At 37.7% G+C, this 19,612-nt stretch overlaps 2 protein-coding genes across 3 annotated transcripts; both read left to right on the top strand.

Moving 5' to 3' along the window:
* The first annotated feature begins 508 nt into the window (after positions 1–508).
* On the top strand, positions 509–1,769 carry LOC131244336 (uncharacterized). Its single transcript, XM_058243963.1, has one exon. It carries the CDS (start codon positions 777–779, stop codon positions 1,602–1,604), a length of 828 nt encoding a protein of 275 aa, XP_058099946.1. The 5' UTR covers positions 509–776; the 3' UTR covers positions 1,605–1,769.
* A 12,940-nt stretch (positions 1,770–14,709) lies between these two features.
* On the top strand, positions 14,710–17,978 carry LOC131242193 (F-box/kelch-repeat protein At1g22040-like). 2 transcript variants are annotated; one of them, XM_058240678.1, is made up of 2 exons: positions 14,710–14,887; positions 15,933–17,978. In XM_058240678.1, the coding sequence occupies exon 2, from the start codon at positions 16,003–16,005 to the stop codon at positions 17,434–17,436; it is 1,434 nt and encodes a 477-aa protein (XP_058096661.1). In that variant the 5' UTR covers positions 14,710–14,887; positions 15,933–16,002; the 3' UTR covers positions 17,437–17,978. The 2 variants fall into 2 exon arrangements, with proteins under 2 accessions (XP_058096661.1, XP_058096660.1); XM_058240677.1 differs by having other exon boundaries at positions 15,876–17,978.
* Positions 17,979–19,612: the final 1,634 nt, after the last annotated feature.

Genomic DNA, 19,612 nt, shown 5'->3' with positions numbered 1-19,612 from the left:
AAGATTTCAACGGTGACTGCCATATGTCCCCACTACTATTTAGGTTGTGGTCCACTTCTGGCTCACATCATAAAACGAGGTTACAAAATAGATAGACATGGATATAATACACATGTTATTCTTAATGATTCTAAATATTGGTTCAATGTCCAACAAATGAACAGCCGAATGTCACCATAACACAAACACAGCATAGAGTTATATTTGTCCCATCTTATTCCTAGGTATCAATGTGTAGTAGACCTAATGGAAGGTCCGGATCGATTGATTTGACTGTCCAAGTATTCTAGTACAAATAGCAGCACTGGACCACTTCCCCTTTTCTTATTGCAGATTATTCGCTAACAAATCCCACTTAGTTGGCCACAATTCTCTCTCCTCCTCCCCTCTTCTCTCTCGTTAGTTTGCCAGAGGGATGGATGGATGGATGATAATACACCCATGTGGCCCTCATACCCCTTCCTCTCACATTACATTTTTGACCACACATTTCATATGTTCCTTTTCCCTTTTTTTAGTTTTCTTGTCCCAAAAATCGTGGATTTTCCAGGACACTCTCTTCAGTTTAAAAATCCTTCACATGCCTCTCTTTTTCTGGTTAAAAGTGATAAAATACCACCCATGCAAACTCCAACCACCCTTTCTCTCAGCCGGCCGGCCTCAAAATCTTACCCACCCTTATAAATCTCAACCGTTCATTGGACTTCATTAACCCTTTGTCATTTTATTCATTACCTTCTTATTCTCCTTCTCTTTCTCCTTCATCTTCCTTGAGAATGAGTGAATTTGAAGATCATCAGAAAGGAAGAAATCCTGTGGGCAATGCCAACCGCAGGCACTATCGAAGCCAGTCGTTCCATGAACCTGGGGAATATCCACCAACGATGCCTCTCCTGGCTTGGACGGGCAGTTCGGCGGGTCAAATGCCATGGACCCTGAAGAGGTCATACACTGACAACGGTCGCCTCGTGATCCACCGTGAGGTCAAGCACAATCACCCTCAACGTTTTCGAGCCCATCGGGCTGATGGACGCTTGACCCTTTGTCTCATGCATGCAGATGAGTCTATTTCCTCACCCAGGTCCGCTTCTGATAACCAAACTGATGCAGTTGAGTCCAAGGATGAAAATGAAGAAAACGATTTATACATTAGTAAAGCCTCTTTATTTCACCCACTTTCTTCATCTTCGTTGGCTTTTCGGGAAAGAGAAAAATTCAAACATATAGGCTTGCTCCCATTAGGACCTGATAACCAAAAGACCCGAAAAATGGAAGAAAGGGAAAAACCAAAGGAAAAAATCACAATAGCAAAAAGGATGGAGCTAGGCCTTTTAAAATTACCAACATCAGCCTCTTCTTCCTCATTGTCATCTTTAGCTTCTTCACCGGAGAAGAACAAGGTAAGGAAAAGCTTGTTTAACCAGGGAAATCGCAAGAAAACGCCTTATGTCTCAAGGACTCTTTCATTACCATCGATATCATCTTCAATGGCTGAGTTGTTAGGAAAAGGAGGGAACGGCATAGGGTTCTTCGCCGATAATAGATCAAATTCAAATTCACCATTTCAATTGCCAATACAAACAATTGGATCTGTTCGTAGCTAGATGAGAATTTTTTTGGGGGGCTCCTACCACAAGGCATTGTTGCATTTTCTTCCTATAGTAAGAGATTTGTATAGCCTCTGTTGTATTTTAGAATAGATTCTAAAGGATGTTCTCATTTGTGCCTTTCTTGTTTCTCTTTTCTCTTCTTAAATGATCAGTTCAACAATTCATGCCAGATATATAAAAGAGGTAAATCGTGAGAGGCTAATCAGCCTATCGTAAGTTATATTATATAAGAAAAATGGGTAGTTCGAAAAAATGAAATAAAATTCAATGACTTGTATTCAATGAAGGCTTGCAGTCCACACGAGGATTCAAGCACTAGATATATTTCTCGCAATAAGTATCCCTCATGCCACTGATAATAAATGGACCGAATAATATGATTTGGTTAGTAGTTGAACCATACCACATTTACATTTTTCAACGTGTCATTTTCAACTCCTTCAATTTCTTATCAGAAGCATTGCTTAATGATTTCTTTTTGCATTGGGGTGCGTTTGGTTGCACCAAATATTATGAAACTTGGCAAAATAGAGTGTCTCATGTCAATTCAAATTGTTGATTGATGGGTATCATTAATCAAATAATCTTAAAATTAGGTTAAATATATATTTAAATTCGAACACATCATTTTAGACTAACATGTAAGCTACCTACAAAATTTCTAAGTAATTTCTAAATGCTTGTGTATCATTCCTCAAATCAACCAGAGTATCAAAGTTTTTCTCTTTCATTGTATTTGTGTAGTTCGCATGTACATGCAACGCCCTGTCATTGGTTTGAACATGTGAGAGTAAATAAGTAATTATTAGTTTTTCACTTGGTTTGAAAATGCATGTGAGAGTAATTCAACCTTGAAGATCGATACAAAAAAGTTGACTTAAATATGTGGACCCCACTGTAATGTATATGATACATCTGCATCGTCCAACTAATTTATTAGAACAGTTTGGGGCATGAATCGAAAAATGAAGCAGATTCAACATTCAAATGACCCACGTGAAAGGAAACAGTGGTCTTCATTTGTCCACCATTGAAAGTTATTTCTTTCAAGGGGCCCATATTAAGGTTTTTTCATCATCTAAACTGTTCATAGGGTCACACGAACATCGATAAGGGGAAAACACAAATATTTTAATGGTATGTGTTTGATTTTCGCAGTTTCCTATGGTGTGGTCCACTTGAGCTTTGGATCTTCCTCATTTTTTTTCTCATGCCCAAAATTCAGCTGGGATTACAAATGAGCGGTGTGGATAAGTCATATATTACACAATGGGCCCCACGTTGATTTCGTAAACTTAAATTACCCAGGTAAATAATTATTATCCATTTACATGGTAATTACAATTGAACTAGAAAATCAAACAGGCCCTAAGATAAACCAGTCACATGTTGGAAGTTTGGCAGGCTTATTTGTATGGTCCGGATCATCCAATGAGTGAAATTATCAGTGTGGGTGAATGGTTGGTCTACTGTAGGTGGGCCACGACAGAAGGAAAAAAGAACTCCTATGTTAGTTTTGCACAATTAAGAAAATGGCGGTGACTTATCCTCACCGCATTTAGCACTGATGTACAACCAATCCGACCCTCCAATTTGTAGGTCCCATTGCGGATGGAGCATATACCTCTAAAATCACACTTATTAATCAATAGAAACCGTACCGTAAATCCAATCAATGGCTATCAAATGGATGGTTCAGAGTAAAATAGTGTGTGTTCTAAATTCTAATGACCAAACAGATATTAAATATCTTCTCATCAGTTGGGTCACTATATGGATATAAAAGCCAGCGGGATTGGATATTCTTGCATGTGATGTTTTTTGCGTGAAGGAAATGGATGGATGTGGATACACACGCCATCAATATATACACTTGTATGAGATTTGACTCATCCAGTACGTAGGGACTGTTGTATGAGTATCTTGGCCGGCTCGAACCATACCCAATATTCCACACCCAATATAGATTCAACCCATGAATATCATATGTTGAGTCTGGATCTTCCGATGCCCAGATGGATCATTTAATAAATGAGTTGGTTTATTTTAACTTGGATATTACCTCTCCTCCAATCAACTTGGTTAGACCCATTTGCAACCCAGGTGTTGCATGCACTAAAAATCACCCAGATTAAAAGATCTTGAGGGTATTTTGGACAGACCCTCCAAAGGGGAGTCGGAGGGCTAACCGTTATTTTGATCCAAGAATCAATCAAGAGATAAAATATAGCAACGGCTTCCCTTTAATTTACCATCCTACAACCAGTTTTGATTTTGGGATTTTTTGGGATGGCCATCCATGACTCCACATCAACGTTTTAGATCCCTAAAATATGGGCCCCACTTGTAAATTTGAACTCCAAACATATTGCGTGGTTGAAAGTCCCATTATTTATTTCTTATGTCTTATCAGTCCCCTACCGGTGCAGTGGACCATTACAAAGATGGTCATGCAAAACTCGCTCTACTTTATCCATTAGGTGGGCCACCCTTTTAAAAGAGGGAGTGGACGCTTGTCAGTAGTCCCACCTTTAACATACAGGAGTGACCCACTTGAATTTAAATATGGTTAGACTTTTCATGCAAAAGGCTACCTCATGCGTCGTTTTAGCATTGGATGCTTCTTCATGAGAGCATTTTCATGGGAACACTAATTGCCACGTGTCATGCAACGAGAGATCATATAGTAGCCCTTCCGGCTAAGAGGCAGAGTGCCTGCAGCACTGTTAGCCCACCGTGATGATTGTATGTTGTCCAATGGCTAAAATTTTAGCACATTGGACGCACAAACAGAAGGAAATGCCGTGTGTGTTGGCATACTTGTACGGAAATTTGAAAAACGTACTCATAAAATTATAAAACTACAAGATATTGAAAAGATTGGAAGGACAGTTTTATTAGGCGCTACAAAGTGGTCATTTTTCCAATGACATGTGGCCAGAAGATAACAAGCTATGTATATGCAGAAAAGCAAGCGTAACCCAGCATAATACTATGGTGATGATACAGACATATAGCGAGATATGCTTGGCCACTGACATGGAAACTCATCCGTGGTACACGGCGAAGAGAAAGTTGTCTGGAAGTAAAAAATACAGGTAGATATGACAACACACTTGTAGCACTCCATTTTTTTTTTTAATGGTGGGTTCCACCATATCCTTTGGTGTAGCCCACTTGAACTTTGGATGAGCCTCATTTCTGGGCTAATGGCCTAACTTGATCTGGAAAAATAAATGGACGGAGTGGATTTTTCATAAACATCATGAGTGGGGCTCACCATGTTTATTTTAATATTAAAAAAACAAAACAAAAATGACGTGCTTGTGTAAGTCACCTAAAACCAATCCCACCTCCCAATTCTCTCTCCTCTCCTTCTCTGTAATACAACTGCAAATCCAAACCCCTCTTTCGCCATCAACCCACCATTAGCTCCAGCATCAGACTTTAACTAAAAATAATGCTGACTCTTCTTCACACTTGACGAGAGATGTGCGACATCTGCAAGCTTCCAATCATAATGCCCACTAACCAAGTTCATTGAAGCTTTAAAATCTACCTTCCTTCAGCCCTGTGGGACTCATCTGAGCCATTTAGAATAAAGGGCACGTTGAGATTTATCCTATACAAGAATCCGCCATTGAAGACTGCGGCTTCTCCTTTGTCAAGTAGCTACCACATGATCTACATGAAGCACTATTTCAGATTCAAATCAGAAGTCATCTGGGCCGAATGGATGGCATTTGTATCAATCTTAGATCTTCTTGCCTAATCTAGCTATACATGGGATATGTCACACTAAATCAGGTAGGTGATTTTTCCGATTGAAAAGATTACATTATTATATATTTTCATTTCATTAATTATTTATTTCGTATTGCTGATTTAAGACATTTAATTTTGGTTTTACATGATGTAGAATGCATTTATTTGATTTCTAATATGTGGAATAAATTCATTTGATTATTGTTAAATGCTTTTAATTATATTATGGGTGCTCTGTCCCGAAAAGACCATTATGTTATTTTGATACTAGTGCTCTGCCTAAGGTTATTCTTAAAATGATCAACACATATGAGTGCTCTGCCTAGGGTCATACCCGAAAGGATCGGCACGGGTGCTCTGCCCTATGCAATTCTCTAAAACAATCAACACACATGGGTGCTCTGCCTTAGGTAGTTACCCTAAAAGTTTATTCACCAGGTGATCTGCCGAAGGTCATTCCCTAAAAGGATCAACACTGGTGATCTGCTGAAGGCCATTCCCTAAAAGGATCAACATACACGGGTGTTCTGCCCTGAATTGAACTAAAAAGAATTTTAGATGACTTGTTATTGTTGTCATGTAAAATGTCAATTCAATACTCGTAATTAATCTTATTTATTTTATCGAGTTGTATTGGTGTTAAAGTAGAACTTTTAATTTTGGGAATGATGTGACCTTACGAGCCGTTGCGCTCACACCCTTATAGATTATTTTGTAGGGTCTGTGTATGAAGAGTCAATTGGATAAGATTGAAGACTTTTCTTTTTGTTTATTTGAAAATTTCTTAAAATTTAATGTATGTTGTTATTAATTATTTTTGAATATCAATGTAACTAAATACTCAATAATTGATTTGTAGATGTTATTTAATGATAATTATTTTGATCCTTTTTAGTTGCTCTGATTGCCTTGAAAATGCATGAAAATAATGTGGGTTGCGATATACATTTTTTTAAGTACAACTCATAGTCCTGGAATTCAGTTTTGGGCCTGGCCAACTCGGATACCGAATTTTAGGGCGTGACAACACTGGTTAGCCGGCCTCATCTTGACTTGAAAGTGTATTAGGGCAAGGTTACTAACCAATTGGCCCATCAATCCCGAAAGCCAAAATAGCCAAAATACCATACACAGGGCCACCGTCATCAATTCAGATATATAAAAAGCAACAAAGAACAAAGAGTTTTTTGAGTCCTAATTAATTCAAACATGCAAATCTCTTATTCAGCTCAACACTACCCTCCAGATCCTTTCACCCCACACATGGACACGTATCTTACCTTAGCCTAATTTGGCCTCTCCACTTCTGTCCAATTTAATGCAACAGCAAGTGCGGATCAATTAGCGTAGCTTAGTTTATTCTCTCCATTTCTGTCCAACATATGGCTGGAGTAAATTCGAATTAATTCTTTGTGCATGATTTTATTGTCAGATCCCAAATCTTTAAGTCAATAATATACTTTGCTTTGTTTATTTGTTTGCCGCTTGTACCTCATTCTTATTTAGCTTAGTAAAATTGGCACTTGACCTTATATTTTTTCCTTACATATTTATTTGTTGATAAATGCCACAAGGCTATCGCCATGTTAAAAATAACTCATCAGAAGAACTAACACTCCTACACAAATCCCTTATTCTTTGTCAATTAGTAGTGGCTGACTGGTTAGGCTAACATCCACATATCTAGTTTTATTCAAGCTATTCAGCACCTGCAGTCACAAAGTGTTTGGTTCAATTTGAGTCACACATGACTTTCACACACCCAACACATGCATACTAGTATACATGCAATTAAAATCAGTCCATCCACTACACATGTAGCTAAATCGAAGCTCAACATTAGCCCTCACTATATGAAACGCAGGGAGTTGAATGCACCAATTGAAACCTTTTGGGGGCAATAGAAGTTTTTGAAGAGATTAATATTTTGTGTTTTCCCTTCATCCAGATGGGAATCACCTTATGAACCTGTTGGATGACATAAAAACATAACAGAGGGCCCTTGAAAGGTTTCAATGGTGGGTGTTTCCACTTACTTATTACCTAGGACATTACAACTAATTTACTTGATGAAAATCGAGTTCATATGAATGTACTATAGATTTCAAATGCATTCCAATTATAAGTTACCAAACATAAATTTTCAATTACCATGGATTCCAATTTCCTAATGTCAAACACAACTGGGGATTTCAATTACCATGAATTCTATGGTAATTGTGAAATGAATTCCAAATCACAATTCCAAGGTATATTTATTAATGGACTTACTACAATCATCATGTCAAATGTTGTGTGTGTATATTAATTTAGGCATTATAACTAAATTTACTTAAATGACTGACATGGGTGTGTACTAACAACCTAACTCCAAAAAAAAAAAAAAAACTAATTTACTTAAATGAGAATCAGGTTTATGCAAATACATTACAAATTTTCAATGCATTTAAATTATAAGCTACCAAACACAAATTTTCAATTAATGTGTATCCCAATGATTTAATGTTAAACACAACTCAAGAAAATGATAGAAGTGAATGGGGCAGCGATGACAGGAGTTTACAGGCGCACAGCGTAGCAACTGCTGACAATGATAGAGGTGATGAGTGTGTGGTAGCGGACGATGGAGAAGAAGTACCTACGGTTGAAAAATAAAAATAATAATAAACAAGAAGATTTGGATCTGATGAGAAGATCGGGTAATCCAAAGGGTTTATGGCGAAGGGTAGAGGAGCAAAATGGGTTCTGATGGGGTGATGAATAAGAGTTGGGCAGAATTCAACCCAATCCAATCCGAACCGAAGGCCAGGATTTAGTCGGATCAATTGGGCCCACTCAGATTCAATCGTACATCAGATCAAGTTCAGATTAATGGTCAATCAAGACCAATCCGATCCAGTTGGGTACCTATAAAAGTATCTGGCTGATTTTTGGTTCCATGGCCAAGTATCCAAGATCTCACCTGATGGATGGATTGGATGTGACAAACACATCATGCTGGGCTAAAACTTAGTTGTGACAAAGGATTTCAGTCCGACTTTCAAGATAAACTGACATCACTTGGAAACGCCTCCTTCTCCTCTCTCTTTCTTTTCATTAACTATTGGTTCATCTTATTAACTTGCTTTACCTCCTTGCCTCGGTGACTTCTCTTACACTTCCTTATTTTTCCTTTAAATGACTACTCTACCCTTGTACTTTGTATTGTGACTGTTCACCTTGTCAAGGTTAAAAAGGGTTATTTAGTTTTCTGCTCCACCGCTCTATTATGAGTTCCTTTTTTGTCTGTTGCGAGTTAAAGATTTAATTGTGTGCCGTTGCTCACTGGAAGCCCACAAGATTATTTTATTATTATCTGAACCGTCACAGATCTGAACCGTACCCAACTCGATCGGACTCGATTTTCCTGATCGAGTCGAACTCGGTTCGGATTAAGCCAGCAGGGCATCAGATCGAATTGAGTCAATTGATCCGAACTCGATCCTGGATCAAATCAAGTTTGGATTAGTCATTTGAAAAATTCGGATCAAGACTTGGACCCAATCTGGTCTAACTCATCTTGATGCCCACCTCTAGTGATGATAGACCAAGATTAGGTGTAGACAAGATCCAAACGTTGAATGAGTGATCCTGACTGAAGGATGACTGTGATACTATAAAAAAATTTGAGAACATGAAGGTATAGAAAAATTGTTTTTGTATTTTTCTTATATTTTATTGAGTGTAATGTCCTATTTATATAGTAAGAGGGCCAATCAGAGGATATTACAATCAATCACAAGATAATCAAATCTAATTAAAAGAGATTACAATCAATCACCCCTTAAAAAATCTTTCCAAATAGTTTGTCTTGAAATGAGATAAGAGAAACCGGTGGATGGAGTGGATATAATACAAACATCACGGTGGGCCCCACAGTGATTGGGATAGCAAGATTCCTTGCAACCGCTGTTGCTGGCAACCCGCATCCTTTGGGCCTCTACAGTATCGTCTCTGCCCGGGCGCGGCTTCGGTGGATCCCCGGATCTACCGAGGTGGGTGGGATCCCTGACCGTGGGGCCCACCTTGATGTATGTACCTCGTGGGCCACAAAAGTTTTGAATCAAGTTGATATTTTTGTGCTCTCCACATCCAGGTCTTTGTGACCTTATCAACGGATGGGATGACAAATAAACATTTCGGTGGCCCCAATGAAGTGGTAATTCAATCACGACTGTTTCCTGTGGTATGGTCCACCTAAGATTTGGATCTACTTCATTTTTGGATCATGTCTTAAAATGATCCGTAAAAATGGATGAACGGTGTGGATTTAAGACACATAAATCACAGTTAGCCCCACAGTTAGGGATCCACAGATCCGAGGATCCACCCAAACCGTGCACCGACAGGCCATGCTCCGATAATCACTGATTGGATGATTCACTGTTCATTGCACTTCGACTGTGGATCCTTTTCTTTTAGCCGTCTATCACATTGGCCACGAATTGGATGGTCAACGCCGTAAGTTCGGTGTGGATTAGGAGATATCCAGTTACAAGACGGTCCGCGATATGGACGACTCGGATTGATGCACACGTATGCCACATGACGTTGGTTGATGATGCATGCCACCGATCATCATTTAAGTATGGGTAAAGGAAAGTATTTGATACTCTGCAGGTTATGGCAATTTATACACAGGCGCTCAAAATTTGTAACCATGTCATACATTAACTCAAGTTACACCGATTAAATTGTGCATCTCATTGTCAATAATTCAAAATCCTAAAATTCAATTGTTTGAAGGATCGTAACCTCTGATTTATGGATACTTGTATATTGAAATAGGACCATGAGATATTTCATTTTTAACCGTCCAATAAATGTCTACCAATTGGATAGTTAAATAATAGGCTAAGGGTACTTTTTCATGCATGCTACATCTAAACTGGGAAACATAATTCGTACAGTTCAATTTAAATTAATTGCATTCCACATCTAAGGATCTGCGTACCATCCATCGCACTCTCCCGAGTATCAACGTTGAGCGGATCAGGTTTTACCCGTTACCCTTATAGTGTGGGACCCACCTTGATTAATTTTTTATATATCCAGGCCGTCCATCCATTTTTACAGATCATTTCAGATTGTTCTTCAGAAATCTAATCAGATCAAAATCTTAGGAGGACCACACCATCGGAAAAAGTGTCAAATGAACATTTAAAGCTTTTTATGGGCCACACATGTTTTGGATGAGGTTGATCTTTATATTTTCCCTTAATTCAGGTCTGATTGACCTTATCAACAGGTTGGATGGAAAAGAAATATTACGGTGGGGATTACTGTGGGCCCTAGGAATTTTTTAATGGTGGGTGTTTAATCACCATTGTTTCCTGTGGTGTGGCCCACCTGAGATTTAGATCTTCTTAATTTTTGGGCTCACGTCCTAAAATGAGATTAAAAAGGATGAACAGCGTGGATATATAACACATTAGATGGGCCCCACAACACCTAATCCACTCCAGTTGACACGTGGCTAGTGATATGTCCCATATTTATTGTTGAGAAATGCTCTCAGTGCTCTCGAGCATTATAGCTTATAGTGCACCCAGTTGTATTGGCACACTTATACAGTCCAATCCATTGATCTGGACTGTTCATTTAGTATACTGCACATATCATGTACTATCATGCAAGTATCATGCTGGTCCGGTAAATTCTAATCATTTGATCAATGGCCATTAATATGGACAGTCAAGACTAGTTATAGAATAATATTACCAATCAACAATGCAATCCATCAATTTGTTAGAGCCTTCATGGATCGCTTATGATTCTAAATTATCACTTTAACCATCCCACCCATGGACAGGAAAAGGGATGGCTATTTTAAAAAAAGGCCAAATCAAGAATGGATTGGATCATCCTGTCACTGTGATTTTTGCAGGCTAGCTTATGAAATGTCAGCTAGACCAGATGAATGGTCTAGATTAATGGATTTCACTGTCAAAGTGTCCCAATGCAACCGGAAGCACCATAAAGTGTTAGGAAAGCACTGGAGCATTTTTCTATTGTTTGTTGTTTATCTGATTTTTAATTTGACCGTCCGACTTTTCTTCATTTACCAAAGCTTTCTTGTACGAGTTACGCCCGGAAGTACACGTGTTCGTAATCAGCATGGAACATACAAACGTTGAAATGTAGAGTGTAATTCTCAATGACTGACTTATCATATTCTAAATTTTCAAATGGACATATAAAAATCGAAAATAAAATAAGAGAAAAAGGACAGGGAGTTTGGATCTTAAGTTACTTAAGATAAGTTCCTTATGACTTAAGTAGCTTATCTTGATTTCTACTTATTAAACTAAAGTAATTAAGTAACTTTAAGAGGTCCTTACTCTTGCTCGTAACATGGAAGGCTTAAGAGTCTAAAATTCATATTTATGGTCCACTCATCCAAAAGTAAGCCATGGGATGATGATTGAAATAGTAAGAGAGTTTAACTCTATCTAACGGTAAAGATGAGAAGAAAATCTCTCCAAGGGGTTCCTTAGATGTCTATGGGATCAATAAGTGGTAAATACTTCAAGGGGCATTTTGGCAGCTATTGTCAAAGTTTATTCAGAATCCAAAAAATGTTTAGCAGTATATATTAGGAGGTATTTGGAATGAGAGTTATTTCAAATATATAAGTTTGTTGTGTTTGACAATTTCTTAATTTACCTATTATTTAAAATCTTCTTCTTCTTTTTTATTCATTTTTAAAAGCGGAAGAATTATACGTTTAATAAAAGTGTCGCTAGGCTTCTAATTCATGGTACATGAGACACATTAAAGATATAAGCTACATCACTAAAATTACATTAATAGAATGATCCAAACAACCTAAACTTTGACTATGCATATTAACAGTTAAAAAACATTGGTTAATCGCTCATTCGTGATTCTATACATGTGGCCTCCTTAAGGTTTGAAACTTTATCATTTTTTGACAAAGCGTATATTTCAATAGACTTATTATAATCATTCCGTCAAACATATGCAGACTACTTAGGGGATACTATAGTTGATATGGTTATCAAACTTAAAATTCCCATTATAAATACAATGTAGAATTTCAATGCATTTCTTTTTTATTTTTATCTTTTGAAATATAATATGATTATAAGCTGCTGAAAACAACTGAAGATTCAGAGTAATCTTGTCTCAAAATTGAAAGTAATAGAAATTGAAGTTCTCAAACAGGCCCAAACATAAATACTCAACATGTAGTATTTGGATGGAAAGATTGTAAAATGCTTACAATACCTAAACTATTTGCAACTTTTATTTGACTTTTTAAAATATACTAGGATAGAGTGTGATTTTATTTTTTAATATATACATGTGCATTCTTGTATATCATGGTAGGCACAGGACCTTGGCTCCATTCATGTTTCAGCGTGAGCCTTTTTCTCAAAAAATCAAGCTATTAGAAAATTTAGTTTGGTCGCATAATGGAAAATAATTTGAATTGGTATGGCTTTAAAAAGCTTTCAAATATTTTTAATGGGCCCACCCTCATGGTGCAAGAAATCCATTCCATCTACCATATTGAAGTTAGATCAAATCAATGACATATCTCATATCAAATGCCTTAATATAATTTGACATTTTTGGTGAGGTTAAGCATTCCAAGCTTTGTCTTAAGTACTTTTTACTGGGTCAACATGACAGGCTAACTAAATATAAAATAAATTTACCTATAAATACTTTATCACTCATCATTCAAGTTGAGATGATATAATAAATGCAAGTCGCTTATAAAAATCCCTGTTAGGGCTTGTTTAAATTGCAAGCCAATAATATATTGTAAAATCATCATTGTTATAATATTAACTTTAACATGTAATTTGATGATTAAATATAAATATAAGGAGATAGATAAAAGAATTTATAATCATTACAAATTTATTTGTTTTTGGACTGAAATCTTTTATCTAAATATACACACATTTTTCTCTATTATTTAACATTGAAGTGATGCAAAAGTATTATTATTATAATTTTTATTTGCATAAACTATGGGTATTTTTAATGTCAAATGCAATGCTTTAGAGAGTATAGTATGTCTAATCACCACTTGATTTAAACATAAAGAATAGTGTATCAATGCATATAAGGGACTTTAAAACTCCCTTGCACATGTGAGGTGGAATTCCGCATGGTATACATTATATAAGGGAAATTAATTTCCAAGGGGCGTTTGGTGCATGGTATTGGATGGGATTAGGTGGGATGGAATTGCATTTGGTCCCGTACCAATTCCACTCAATGTTAGCAAGTTGTGTAGGTCCCACCATGATGTGTGGGCTATATCCACACCATCCATCCATTTTTTTTTAGATCATTTTAGAGCATAGGCAAAAAATCAGGTGGATCTAAAGTTCAAGTGAACCCTACCATAGAAAGCAGCGGGGATTGATCATCTACCATTGAAAACTTCTTTGGAATTACGTAAGTTTTGGATTTGCCTCATCTTTAGGCCCATGCCACAAAATGAGTTTAAAAAACAAATGAACAGTTTGACTATAATACATGTGTTATTCTCAATAATTTCAAATGATGGCGGGTATATCCATTTAATATACAACAAATCAAAGAGTGAATTCCACCTTATTACAAAGGTAACATTAAATTAGGCTTATTCCATGCTAACAGGGGACAATTCCTATCACGTGTAATAATTGCATTTTTTTGAATCTCATCCCACTAAATCCTTCCCAATAACATGCACCAAATACTCCTTAGTGGGTTATGCTTGACTTTCTTATCCCTGCGTGAAAGAATATATTACCAACAAATAATTGCCATTCCCGTGAATTAGAAAGAATATATTACCAAAGCACAATTGCTATTCCCATCAATTAGACACCTGTCAAACAATCACCTTCTATGTAGGTTGGAGCGAGCTTTTTAGAGAAAGTGGTTGTGTTTACGCGCTAATGTAATTGGCGATACAAATATGGCTAACACATTATGGTAAGTTAGGACTCACTAATAAAGCTAGATTACTCTTTACATGGTCCTCATGATGGTAGCTCACCCATCACCCATCATGGTCCTCATTAGTCAAAGACGTGTAGGGACTCTCGTGTGATGTGATGATGCATCAACAATCTACACTTTGGATGGTTAGATTGCAGGCTCTAAGTCAACGGCTGAAATTACTTAGTACAGACTCGGAAGAAAATGGACGGTCCATACGGATGACAGACGGTCCACATGTATTAGAGCATGGGGTGTACTAAAAGCTTTGAGTGCACTAGGGTGCAACGGATTGATTCCTTAAAAATAAAATAAATAAATAAAAGAGGAAAGGATAGAAAGAGACGAGACAGCCGTCTAACAAAACCTAATTATTACGCCAACCACGAAGACTTAAAAAACACAAAAATTCGGAAGTCGTCTTCCTCAAAATTCAGATCGTTCCTTTGAAAACCGGAATTAGGGTTTCCCAATCTCCCTGGCTTTCTATCCTTTTGTTGCAGGTAATTTCTTCTCGATCCTCCTCTCCGATTTGCAGATGGCTGCAATTTCGCATTCATGAAACTCTGTGATTTTTCTTGATTGTCTTGACATCTGATTCTACTTTTCGGATTTTACGTTGATTTTGTTTTTTAATGATGGAGGCGTGCTTGAATTGTTAGGGCTTTGATCGGATCGCTGCGTCCTCTCTCTCTCTCTCTCTCTCTCTCTCTCCAGATGGGAACTTTAGTGGAGGATTTTTTTTTAATAGATTGTTAGAAGTGTGGGAATTGGGGATTTTTTTTTTTTTATTATTGTTTTATTTGAAAAGGGGATTTTTGAAAGAATGGGTTAAGCATTTGGGAATTTATTTTTACGGATTTTGTGAATTCTTTGAATTTGAATTGTTTTTTTTTTTTAATTTTTATTTTTAATGTTTCTGTTGTTCTAATGAATTTTATTTTTTTTTTCGTTACTAATTTATTTTGTGAAGTTTGGGTTGCAGCGTCTGATTTTTTTTATTTTTTATTTTTCAAGCTTTGTGTATTTTGTTTCTGAATTTTGTTGATATATTGAATCTGACGACATTTTTTGAGGTTTCCTGGTGGAACTTCCATGGAAAATTGGAATCTGAAGGGTGTGTTTGGATGCCCTATTGAATTGAATTTCAATTGCAATCGCAATTGATGGTCTGAGAAAGTGGAATTATCCATATTATAATTTCCTCCAGATTGTACAACTAACTTTCAAGATGGACTTGAAAGGAATGAGGTTCCAACATGAGGGCTACATCCTCATCGTGAATGCTAGAAAAGATCATTCATGTTTGCCATTTCCTCATCACTAAATGCTGAATGTTGGAATATTCGAGATTCGATTCACTCCAAGCGTACCCTAATGATGATCAAATGCTCTTGACAGTTTATTAGCTGCTATTGCATGCTGAACTTTTCTATCAGATTGCTACTAATGGCTTTCTTTTTCCTTGTATTGTTTTCTTCTCGCCATCAGATACAGGTAATTTCTTCATCGTCTCCACGTGATGATATTGTTAGGCTTTTGATGTAGGAAATATACTTGGAATCTATCTAGACTTGGGTCTGTCGCCAAATCTAAGAAATAGTTCTGAAGGATTTTGATGGGGGCCCTTTTGAGCTTGGCTGGGACTAAGACAAGGACAAACGAGTACGGTGAGATTTCACAAATTGATACCTCTAAAAGGCAGAGAATGTCATCAGACTTTGATGAAGAGAACCCGAGGCTGATTCCTAGCCTCCCTGACGAGATATCAGTTCAGATTCTTGCAAGACTACCGAGGATTTGCTATTTGAGTATGAGGTTGGTGTCAAGGAGTTGGTGCACTGCCATTAGGAGTCCTGAAGTCTTTCAAATTAGAAAAGAACTTGGAACAACAGAAGAATGGTTGTATGTGCTGACAAAGGTTGAAGATGATAAGCTTCTTTGGCATGCTTTGGACCCTTTGTCAAAAAAATGGCAAAGGTTGCCGCCGATGCCCAATGTTGTTTATGAAGAAGAATCCAAGAGGGGTTTATCTGGGCTTCGGATGTGGAATGTGGTGGGCTCAAGCATCAAGATCGCAGACGTGATAAGAGGCTGGCTTGGGCGGAAGGACTCATTAGATCGGATGCCATTTTGTGGTTGTGCAATTGGGGCTGTAGATGGCTGTCTCTACGTGTTGGGGGGATTCTCCAGACTTTCAGCCATGAGTTGTGTCTGGCGATACGATCCCTGTGTAAATATGTGGAGCGAAGTTACATCCATGACCGTTGCTAGGGCTTATTGTAAGACGGGTATCTTAAACAACAAGCTTTATGTTGTTGGAGGTGTGAGTAGGGGAAGAGGTGGGTTGACTCCTCTGCAATCTGCTGAAGTATTCGATCCGCATACAGGTATGTGGACCCAGGTACCAAGCATGCCCTTCTCCAGAGCTCAGGTACTGCCAACTGCATTTTTAGCTGACATGCTGAAGCCCATTGCAACTGGGATGACTTCATATAGGGGAAGGTTGTGCGTGCCCCAGAGTTTATATTCGTGGCCATTTTTCGTTGATGTTGGTGGGGAAATTTATGATCCTGAGACAAATTCCTGGGTAGAAATGCCTACTGGTATGGGAGAGGGTTGGCCTGCAAGGCAGGCCGGTACAAAGTTGAGTATAGTAGTAGATGGGGAATTATATGCACTGGATCCTTCAAGTTCCTTAGACAGTGGTAAGATCAAGATATATGACCCACAAGAGGATGCTTGGAAAGTTGTTGTAGGAAGGGTCCCAATTCGTGATTTTACCGATTCAGAATCCCCCTATTTACTTGCAGGCTTCCTTGGGAAGCTTCATGTCATCACAAAAGATTCCAATGGTGGTGTTGCGGTATTGCAGGCTGACTTGCAGAAGCATGCTGGCTCTTTCCCGTCAACTTCGTCATCTCCTCCGCCCAAGTCCTCACATGAAACCTCTGATTCATTGGCAGAAGCAGATATAGATGTCTGGAAGGTCATTGCTACTAAGAATTTTGGATCAGCTGAACTGGTCAGCTGTCAGGTTCTTGATATCTGATAGTATATTAAGCTCATGGATGGTGCCTATTTATGTGTTTGTTTATTCAAAAGCTATTAGGGCATTGATATACCATCATCATTTATAAGTTTTTATAAGATGTTTCTCTCTGCATTTGATTTGGATGGGTTGTATATCAACAGTGTTGGAAAGTATGGATGATGCCCTATGCCCATGGTGGCAAAGTGAGTAGCATGGGGGTAAAGAGAGAAGCATGGAATCAGTGGTTTTAATGGTGCTGCGAATCATAAATATTTCGTCCAGATGTTTGTGACTTCATAATGCAGTCTCACCGTCTCAAGTCTTATGGATGCACTTCCTGGAGGCAGTTGCATCTTCACAAATGGTCATCTTATGGATAACTTGCATGCATTCGATTACCATTTAATTCTGTAACCTAGCTCCTCAGATAGTTACAGAGTTAGTATATAGCTTCTTCTTCTTTTTCTTTTTTTGGCCCCTATAGGGACATTGAAGATGTACTATTGCTTTCTTTGATTGATCTCTTTGTCAATCTAGAGGGATGCATCCTTCCTTTTCTATATCTGTACAACAAATTTTATTTTTTTTTAATTGTGGCATGCATTCACTTTTATACAAAGTTTGCAGATCGGTTTCTGTTTACTATATTGGTCACCATCAATACAAGGTCGTATCGTCCTAGATACAATACATGCGGATGCAACCTTATTGTTCATGGGTGGTAGTGGTCTGTAGAAGGCAATACATACCGGTTTTGGATGATACATCAAATCATGCTTTTATTACCTGACGTGTGCTACCTCTCAAGTTGGCCTAGTTTGGTCTTAAACTATCTTCAGAGACTTCAAATGTCATAGAGTCGTGAAAATAACTCAGTTACGAGGAAATGGCCAATGACCTAATATTTTGCTTACTACATGGTTTCCACTACCTCTAAAATCTAAAATTGATATAAATTCATATTTCAGGTGTTGTTTGTTTATCAGTTCATGCATTTATGTTTGACCAAAACTGCTCATCTCTTTTATATCTATTATTTTGCATTCATTTCATTCTATTCTATTCTTTTTGTGCCCCAGGTGGCAGATCTGTTTTTAGGTGTTCTGTGTATATGAGATTTTCTTGCATTCATCCTCAATTTTATCTGTTAGTGTTATTGTAGTGGCTGAAAATCATCCTACTGAGGCAGCTGAATGCTACTGCCGCATCAGAGATCAGATTGTGTGGAATTCTCATTGAGGGAGGATTATGAAATACAAGAATTAGTGAGGATAGTTAATGTTCTGCAATGATCAGCCATGGCTTTATCAGCTTGAACGTGAGACACATTGAATGCTGCATTGTTATCGATCTTCACTTTGTGACAGGCAAACAGCCGATGTACATGATAGTAAGGGTATATTCTCTATTGCATTGCAAGAGGCTTGTTTTTTCTTTTGCCTTTTTTTCTTTCTTTTTTATTGGTTTCTTTCAAAAAGCTCTGAGTACAAGGTTCCAGTATCCAGATGCCTCTGGATTGGTGGTTGCAGTTGATGAATTGTTGTGTCCTATTTGTCACTGAGGTAGAAAGATCCTCTCATTTTGATCATGTTTTTTCCCGAGCTTCTAGGACTATATCAACTGTCTTTTTGTTTCCGGTCTATCCCTTCAAAAAACAAAAATAAAAAATAGGGTGTATTTGGTTGCACCAAATACCATAAAATTTCATGATATTTTGTACCAATTTGACTGATTAATAATGAAATATGATGGCATTTCACAATATTTGGTGCAACCAACTGCACCCTTACCTTCCTACCTTTCTTTCCTTCTTTTTCTTCTTCTTCTAAGGATGCCAACAGCAGGATCTGACCTGCTTCCGAAATATACCTGCAATTGAGATGTACCTGTAGCGGGATTAGAGCTCCAGCAAACATACACCCACGGTGGGTTGCAGATCCTAGGAGGGTGCAATCACCTTGCAAGTGACAGCTTTTGTCGAGTTCTCCTTGGGCTCTGGTAACTGCCTAATAAGTGGTAACACTATAGATGCTTTCCTAATTATCAATGGTTGTAATGATAACTTCTCCGTCTCCGGATCTCAAGGATCCACAAATATGCTGATACAGAGGTTGACATTGACAAGGATCATAGAATTGATCAACATTTCTTTTTTGGAAAGGTGATGATTTATTATAACAGGCCAAAGCCAAAA

This window comes from Magnolia sinica, chromosome 4 (genome assembly GCF_029962835.1).
Source record: "Magnolia sinica isolate HGM2019 chromosome 4, MsV1, whole genome shotgun sequence".
In the NCBI taxonomy this organism is placed as follows: domain Eukaryota; kingdom Viridiplantae; phylum Streptophyta; class Magnoliopsida; order Magnoliales; family Magnoliaceae; genus Magnolia; species Magnolia sinica.
The sequence above is the reverse complement of the archived record's forward strand: the minus strand, read 5'-3'. Positions and strand labels throughout refer to the sequence as shown.